General features: G+C 46.3%; 1 protein-coding gene across 1 annotated transcript in view; it reads left to right on the top strand.

Moving 5' to 3' along the window:
* The first annotated feature begins 2,900 nt into the window (after positions 1-2,900).
* ERGIC3 (ERGIC and golgi 3) overlaps positions 2,901-9,285 on the top strand; it is a 14,265-nt gene continuing 7,880 nt past the window's right edge. Inside the window, exons 1-4 of the mRNA XM_045295518.1 lie at positions 2,901-3,033; positions 3,168-3,238; positions 3,358-3,445; positions 3,664-3,904. Coding sequence (XP_045151453.1) covers positions 2,946-3,033; positions 3,168-3,238; positions 3,358-3,445; positions 3,664-3,904 — 488 coding nt within the window. The 5' untranslated portion in view covers positions 2,901-2,945. The remainder of the gene's footprint in view (positions 3,034-3,167; positions 3,239-3,357; positions 3,446-3,663; positions 3,905-9,285) is intronic.

Here is a 9,285-nt window from a genome sequence, read left to right as displayed (position 1 = left end):
ATTCGTGAGCCACACAAAATTATCAACTGAAAACCTAGCCTGCTGTATTTGGTCAAACACATCATGAACTCAGCCCTCACGTGGTCTCTGGAACTAACTCTGGTGAGGGATGTGAGCTTAGCTTTTACAGTCCTTACACGCCCTAGGCAAGGACACTCCCCAGCCCTGCTCTGAAAGCATCCCCCAAAAGGACTGCTGTTGAGTTGACTCAGACTCATCACAACCCCACAGGACAGGGTAGAACTGCCCCCTTGGGTTTCCAAGGCTGCAAATATTTACGAGAGCAAAAAGCCTCATCTTTCTTCTGAAGAGTGGCGCCGGGGTTCCAACTGCTGACCTGTAGGCCCGCACATAGCCCACTACGCCACCAGGGCTGTTCCCCAAAAGGAAAGAGCCCTCTAATTCCAGAGTTCCTCCAACAATAAGCCCCCAACTCATGGTGCTCCTGTTACAGCCCCTTGTTTCTAAGTATAAAGTTAGATAATTATAAAGAATTCCATAATCCCATATCCCAATGCCATTTTACAATAAAATTATCAATGATTTTCTTTATTATTATGCTATTTTTCCCTTTACCTCTCCCTAACCCAGACTAAGGAACTCTGGTTGTGTGGTGGTTACATGCCGGGCTGCCAACCTCAAGGTCAGCAGTTACAGACCAACAGCTACACGGAAGAAAGATGAGGCTTTCTACTCCGGTAAACAGTTAAGGTCTCGGAAAGCTGAAGGGGCAGTTCTACCCTTTTACCTTTTTTTTTTTTTTCCTACCCTTTCTTATATGGTCGCTATGAGTCAGAATTGACTCGATGGCAGTGAGTTGAGTTAACCCAGATTTCACCAGGGCATTCTTATGAACCCCAGAGAGACCTGGCAGCAAGAAAGTGCTCAATGTGTTGAAAGAGCAGAGGAGGGAGTGAGTGAGTGAGTGAGTGAGTGAATTCATCTTTCCACCTTCTCATTTTACCTGGAATCCCAGTTAGAAGGAAAGGCTTGGAAGTCAAATATGGATGGGCACAGGCTATAGACAAGAGAATTTCTGCTCAAGTTGCCCTGGGGCAATTCACGTAAGAGTAGATGTCTCCTCCTGGTAGACTTCTACTTGACCGAGCTAACAAGTCCAAAATATATGAGAGGAAGTCTTGACATCTTCACTTCTAAGAAGCATACTGGCTGGTCTTCTTCCAAGACAAAGTTGTTTGTTTTTTCTGGCAGACAATAGTACTTTGAATACGCTTCACCAACATCGAAATTCAACTGCATTATTTTTTTCCTGATGTTTTCCTTATTCATTGCCCCCAACTTTCATATACATATGAGATTATTTAAAATACGAAGACTTGAATCCATTCCAGGAAGTTGAGTAGCATAGTGGTATATGCATTGTGCTGCTAACCACGAGGTCAGCAGTTCAAGTCCACAAGCCATTCCAAGGGAGAAAGATGAGCTCTGTGCCCTGGTAAAGATGTACAGCTCTGGAAATATCCACGGGCAGTGCGACTCTGTCCTATAGTGTCTCTGTCAGTCAAAATCAACTTGTCGGCAGTGAGATTTTTGTTTGTTTTCGGTTTGGGGGTTAAGGGACAGCTTAGTTCTCAAAGTTGTATCCTTGTTCTTCAACACTTTAAAGAGACCTTCTGTAGCAGATTCGTCCTCTAAAATACATAATTTGATTATTTATTGCTTCCATGAGTATTGATCGTGGATCCAAGCAAAATGGAATCCTTGACGTTAATCTTTTCTCCATCTATCATGATGTAGTCTATTGGTCCAGCTGTGAAGATTTTGGTTTTCTCTACATGGAGTTACAGTCCACATGGAGGCTGCAGTCTCTTATCTTCATCAACAAGTGCCAGCAGTCTTGGAAAGCCACCTGTGCAGGTCTGCTCTGTCCTATAAGGTTGCTATGAGTTGGAATTGACTTGGCGGCAGTGGGTCACCTTGTTTCAAGACCTATGACTCCAATGAGTTTAATGGCTTCAGATATACACTTCACCACCCGTCGGTCAGGTTGTTGTACTGTGGCTGCGATGCTGCAAGCTATATCCCAGGTACTTCAAAACACCAGCAGGTTACCAGAGGTGAACAGGTTTCAGCAAAGCATATGGACTAAGAACAGGCTAGAAGAGGAATAGGCTAACCATGTCTGAGAGATCTGCCACTGAAACCTTGCGAATAGCAGCAAAACTGGGTTCAAATCAGGGCCTGCCATTAATGGACTGTAGCTTTGGGCAAGTTACTTAGCTTCTTCCCAGAGCAAAACAACACCCACTTTTTTTGGTAGCGACTCTCAAACTTTAGCTGCATCAATACCACCTGGGTGCCTCTCCTAGTTTCATAGGTGTGGCGAGGCTTGATAAATTACATCTCGAACTAGTGCTCAGGTTCAGGGTCAGAGGAAGAAAAAGCAAGATGGATTGACACAGTGGCTGCAACAATAGCTTCAAACCTAAGAACTTGTGAGGATGGTGCAAAACCAGGTAATGTTTCGGTGTCGTACACACAGTGGCTGTGAGCGGGCACTCACTTGACTGGCACCTAAAGGTCCTAACCACACTAACCATGTGCTGCTGCTGCCGCCGGGACCACACTTTATTTATTTTTTTGCCGGGACCACACTTTAAAAGCACCCCTGTTCTAGGATGTTCTGAGTCTGATGTGAAACACTTGGCACAGTGTCTGGCACGAGGCAGGTGAAGCCGCGGAGAGCATTCTGGCCCAGAGGTCGCCCCAACAAGGGAGCCCACGAGGCCGCGGCGTGCAGACCCAGCTGCCGGCGTGCGAGGGGCGTGGCAAGCAGGCAGCCCTAAGTCTGCGTGCGAACGCGAGTGGGGGCGGAGCCAAACGTCCGCGCCGGCGTAAGGGAAGGGGGCGTGGCTCCGGCCCCGGGCCGGAAGCGGGAGCCTGCCGGGCGGGCCGACTGGCAAGCCCCTTTCCGGCTGTTCCCTATGGAGGCGCTGGGGAAATTGAAGCAGTTCGATGCCTACCCCAAGACTTTGGAGGACTTCCGGGTCAAGACCTGCGGGGGCGCCACGGGTAGGCTGCATCGGGCCCGGGTTGTGGGGAGAGGGGTCCCCTAGAGCTTGGACCAGGTGCCTGGACTCTGACCGGCCTGCTAGGGGCAGAGGGACCCAAACAGCATCTTCTGACCCTCACGCCTCACCCTGCAGTGACCATCGTCAGTGGCCTTCTTATGCTGCTATTGTTCCTGTCCGAGCTGCAGTATTACCTTACCACGGAGGTAAGGGGCGGGGCCTAGAACCTGGGCGGGGCTTGGCATTCCAAGGGTAGCACCTGTGGAGGTGGGAACGCAGGAGGAGAGGCCTGGGGCCAGACCTTACTGAACTAGCGCTGTCCCAGGTGCATCCTGAACTCTATGTGGACAAATCGCGGGGAGATAAACTGAAGATCAACATCGATGTCCTTTTCCCGCACATGCCTTGTGCCTGTGAGTACCTTACCAAGGGTGGACGAGGCAAGGCCCCGGGTTCTTAGATGGGCTTCCCGATCCAAACGTCCAGTCTCAGGTTCTGGACCGGACCCCACGACAGCCTCTTCCTCAGATCCCTAACGGTCCCAAGACAGGCCAGCACCCCTTTCCCCTCCCAAACCCAAATTTCCTCGCCGCTCGGACCCCGGCCCCTTAGCCTGACTTCCTGCTTCCAGATCTGAGCATCGACGCCATGGATGTGGCTGGGGAACAGCAGCTGGACGTGGAACACAACTTGTTCAAGCAGCGGCTGGACAAGGACGGCGTCCCCGTGAGCTCAGAGGCAGAGCGGCATGGTAACCAGGGGACGGGGCCTTGCCATTCCCTACCTTCTGGCAAGTCAGCTGGGCCAGTCTCAGCAGTGAACCAGGCAACTAGGACCCAGAGAGGGTCTGCCGCCCCGCCCAAGGTCCCCTGGTCAGTGTGCTGAAATTCAGGCCTCTGGCCTGGGAGGACTCCCTCCTCCTGGCTGTCATTCTGAGAGGTCCCCAGCCCCTGACTTTGGTAGTCTGAGTAACAGAAGCTTGTAGATGAGTCTTGTGTGCTGTTGTCCTGGTGGCACCCCTCCCTCCCCCAACCCCAAGGTGGTATCAAGCCTTTCTGAGTGTTTACTTTCCCAGCCCTTTGGCTAAATGTGGACCTTCGGATTCTCCTTTGGATTGGATGGTAACTCAAAGAGTGTAGACTACAGAGTCAGACTGCCTGGGTTCAAATCCTGCTGTTTTGTGTAATCTGTGAGCGCTGGCAGTACAGTAGTGATAACCATTCGCAGCCTGTGGAAATCAAATGAGATAATATATGTAACGTGCCTGGTACAAAGGGGTGCTTGCTTCCCTTTCTCTAGGTTGTCTCCCAGTGTCTCCATTAGCCCACTCCTCTGTTGTAGCACAACCCTCCTCGGAACTAGGAATGATCAGACCACAGGGATTGCCCCGGTGGGGAACTTTCTCATTTGCTCATCCAATGGAAATATATGGGGGCGTCAAGAAGATTGTGAAAAAAATTCCTTTATCTTTTCATTCCACTTTTCTGTGAACTTTTTGAAGCCTCTCTCCCTATATGTTGAATATCAGAACTAAAAGAATATTTTTTTAATATTTGTGGTTTCTAAAAATTTACATAGCAAATTTGGTTCCTATTCAACAATTTATACACAAGTTAATCAGTGGCATCTTCACAGTGGGTTAGCATTTCCATTCTGGTTGTTCCATTCCCAGGTATCTGGTTTCCCTGCGCCCTTCTCTTCTCCTTTTCTTTAAAGTAGTTGCTGACGTGCTTGCTTCGGCAGCACATGTACTAAAGTAGTTGCTGACAATGTGGTCTCCAATAGATGATTTGCTTTTAAAGGAGCGGCGGTGCTCACAGGTGATTTTCGTTATTCTCTGTGATTTAAGGAAAAGGTGACCTCGGGATATAGTTTCTGTTTAAGATTTAGAGTATCTCAGGGCCTTAGTAAGTCATCTACTCTTAACTGATCCACAGGCTGGACTTATTTTTCTCCCATGCTGTCAGATTGCATCGTGTGTGGCCCTGCTCATAATGAATGGTAGGCCATCTAGTTGTTCTGGTCTCAGAAGAAACCATGGTTTGTTTAGACTGTTTTTTTCCTCAAGAGTCTTAGGTTACCTTTTTCTATCTTTTCCTCTAGATAAATAAGACACCAGTAGTTCTATTCTAAATGGCCACTTGCAAGCTTCTAAAATGCTGGATTCTACTCTCCAACCTCGGATATAGGACAGAAACATTATGAACTTTTTTACATTAATTGATCAAGTTGCCTCATGAATCTATGATCTTTATCCTTGAAAACCAGAAAAGCAATCCTATGAGGTATTTTGTTAAATATGAGAAATATCTGTAACAACATGTCACATACTTATATATAGGTGGATGTATGTGCAGCCCCACAAATGCATGGCTGTACATATGAGAGCAAGTAAAATACCATGGCTACAAGGTTTCATTTCAGCCATCCATAGGCTTATTCCAAGCAAAATGTTTTTAAACATTTCTCTGATCACTAGATGCCTGTTAGACATGTTCTTTCAGTAATGCCCTTGTCTTACTTTTATTCCAAAACTTATTGTCAAAATTCACTGTTGAGATTTTAACTCATATAAGACAGACTAGAATTGCCCCCTTTGAGTTTCCAAGGCTGTAAATCTTTACAGGAACAGAAAGACTCATTTTTCTCCCACAGAGCAGCTGCTGGTATTGAACTGCTGACCTTATGGTTAGCAGCCCAGTGCACAACCACTAGGACACCAGGATTCCTTTAGTTTCATTAGGGTGTCTTTAAAAGAAAAGATCTAAGTGGGTCCACTGGGCCCGTTAAATTCAAGGCAGAGAGGTCAATGCAGAAGGTTATGGCAATTTTGGCAGGTGGGGTGGGGGGTGGCCACGGAGATTCCAAAGAAAGACTCTGCATGGAGTTTCTCCAAGGACACGGGACTACCATGGGAACTTAATGAACTTTTCAGAAAACTGAAAGTTACACTGGTGAGGAAAAGGCCGTCAAAGTTGCTCTAGGGATTTCTTTCCCCATCCCGCAGCGCACCTGCTCCTTCTCCAAGGGTAGCAAGGGCTATCTTAGGAGAATTTCTTTGGGAAACCTTATCCACCCCCCACCCCCTAAGGCCTGATCTTGCCCCTTCCGATTTCTTTTTGTTCCCCAAACTCAAAACATCGGAAAGGAACACAATGCGAGTCCTTTGAAGAGGCCCAAACTGCTGTTTTGACACAGTGTAAATTGAAAAGCACAGAATTTGTTGGGGAAAAGTTAGAGAGAAACCTCCCTTTAACAATATATAGGCCTAGATGAAGGATATGTCCAGAAGTAATACCTTTATATTTTGACCATTTTTTAAAGTAGTCTACATTTCTCGGTGTGTTTTTAAAATCATTTTATTAGGGGCTTATACAACTCTTAGCACAATCCATACATACGTCAATTGTGTAAAGCACATTTGTACAGTCATTGCCCTCATCATTCTCAAAACATTTCCTCTCCACTTAAGCCCCCGGCATCAGGTCCTCATTTTTCCCCTCCCTCCCGGCTCCCTCCTCCCTCATGAGCCCTTGATAATTTATAAATTATTATTTTGTCATATCTTGCCCTGTCCGACGTCTCCCTTCACCCACTTTTCTGTTGTCTGTCCCCCCAGGGAGGAGGTCACATATAGCTCCTTGTAATCGATTCCCTCTTTCCAACCCATTCTCCCTCTACCCTCCCAGTATTACCACTCACACCACTGGTCCTGAAGGGATCATCCACCCTGGATTCCCTGTGTTTCCAGTTCCTATCAGTACCAGTGTACATCCTCTGGTCTAGCCAGACTTGCAAGGTAGAATTTGGATTGTTTGTTTGTTTTTATATAAATCATTTACTGGGGGTTCTTAGAATTCTTATAACAATCCATACATCAGTTGTATCAAGCACACTTGTACATATGTTGCCATCATTTCCAAAACATTTTCTTTCTATTTGAGCCCTTGGTATCAGTTCCTCTTTTTTCCCCTCCCTCCCCCACCTTCCCACTTTCATGACCCATTGATAAATTATAAATTATTATTCTTCATATTTTACACTGTCCACTGTATCCCTCACCCACATTTCTGATGTTTGTCCCCCTCAAGGGGAGGGGGTATTATACATCAATCATCGTGATCAGTTCTCCCCTTTTCCCCCCACCTTCCCCTTATCGCTCATGGTATCGGTACTGCCAATACTGTTCCCAAGAGGTTTTTCTGTCCGGGATTCTGTGTGTTGAGAACTCTTATCTGTACCAGTGTATATGCTCCAGTCTAGCTGGATTTGTAAGGTAGAACTGGGGTCATGATAGTGTGGCGGCGGGGGGCATTTAAGAACTAGAGGAATGTTGTGTGTTTCATTGGTACTATACTGCACACTGGCTAGCTGGCTAGCTCATCCTTTCCTTGTGACCCTTATGTGAGAAAATGTCCTGTTGTCTTCAGATGGGCTTTGGGTCTCCACTCTGACCCTGTTCGTTCACATCAATATGATTGTTTATTTGGGGTGTTCTGATACCTGATACCAGGCTGCTGTGCTTCTTCCATGTGGGCTTTGTTGCTTCCTTGCTAGATGGCCGCTTATTTAATTTTAAAGCCTTTAAGACCCACAGACACTGTATCTTGTAATAGCTGGACACCATCAGCTTTCTTCACATTTGACTTCAACAATCATGCGGGGGCGGGGGAGGTAAGCATCACAGAATGCCAGGTTATTAGAACAAAGTGTTCTTGCAATGAGGGAGACTTGAATAGAGGCGTAATGGCCATCTGCTACCTGATGCGTAACCTATAAATAATGGACATAGACCGATAACCCCATCGTTATATGTTAATATATTTACATATATACATGTAACTTACACTCAGCAAAATGGCCTTGCAAGGAATCAGTTCACAATTACTCACAGGGAAATCCTATTATCAGTATCTTCCCTTCCCTTCCTACTAGACCCATGAAGGGAAAGGTCATTTGGTGGGAGGTACGTGGTGCAATCCAATTTCACCAAAATGTAATCATCTGTCCTATACTTCTGGACTGTCTCTTATTTATGCAGATGTGACCTGGGGCCTCTGGCAAGATGTTTCTGGCTGGCACTGGCCTCCTGCTCATCTTAATCAGCCAGGCTTCTTCCAGGCCACTCCTGAAACAGTTTTCTTTCTCCTCTCAGTGGTAGCTTGTACTTCCTTACATGTGCTGGAGATAATCATAACTAAGATAGCCAATAAAGAGTGTGATCCAACTCACACCCTCTACTGAGTTCAGAACACAGTCTCATCCCATTCCTAATGTGCTCCCGCAGGGGAGCACCACCACCAGCATATGAAATCACAGAAGGATGAAGGCTGGAAGGGCCAGATTAATGGAGTATATATATGGCTCAGTACAGGAGAACAGCTATAACAATGGACTGTGGGATTTAAGACGAGGACAGCAGAGAGGACTTGAGGGGGTGACAGTGCCCACAGAGTTCCAGAGATCGTGAACTGGAAAACTAGGAATTCATTGAAGAGCGAGAGACTTGAATTTAATGTTGCAAGAATTGTACTTGTTGATAATGGTAAGATCTAGAGAGGAGAATGGAGATGGGCGGCTGAAGTGGGACGACAGAGTAAAAAGATTCTTAAGAGGAGGGAGGCCAGATAAACAAGCAGCCATCTCACTGAAAAGCAACAAAGCCCATATGGAAAAAGCACACCAGCCTGTGCGATCATGAGCTGTCGATAAGATCTGGTATCAGGCATCAAAGACCCAGAACTAAAAATCATATCATTGTGAATGAGGGGGAGTGTGGTATGGAGACCCAAAGCCCATCTGTAGACAGTTGGACATCCCCTTGCAGAACGGTCACAAGGAAGAGATGAGCTAGTCAGGGTGCAGTATAGCACTGTTGAAACATACAATTTTCCTCTAGCTCAGTGGTTCTCAACCTGTGGATCGTGACCCCATTGAGGGTCGACCCCTTTCACAGGGGTCGCCTAAGACCATCGAAAACCATATTTCGGATGGTCTTAGGAACTGAGACATCGCTCCTCTATCTGTCTCCAGGCAGGTCCACCCACATGCAGATACGCTCACATACTAGTATCCGGTGTGAAGACTGTCACCCATGCTACACCATGCTTCAAGACAAAATTTCATTTATTTGTAATTAGAAATATTTCACAATATATAATTACATATTGTTTTTGTAATTCAGCACTATACTTTAATGGTGTTCAATTTGTAACAATGATAATATATCCTGCCTATCAGATATTTACATGAC

Source organism: Echinops telfairi, unplaced genomic scaffold, assembly GCF_000313985.2.
Source record: "Echinops telfairi isolate 266 unplaced genomic scaffold, ASM31398v2 ScPeMD7_5592;HRSCAF=6446, whole genome shotgun sequence".
Classification (NCBI taxonomy): Eukaryota; Metazoa; Chordata; class Mammalia; order Afrosoricida; family Tenrecidae; genus Echinops; species Echinops telfairi.
The sequence above is the reverse complement of the archived record's forward strand: the minus strand, read 5'-3'. Positions and strand labels throughout refer to the sequence as shown.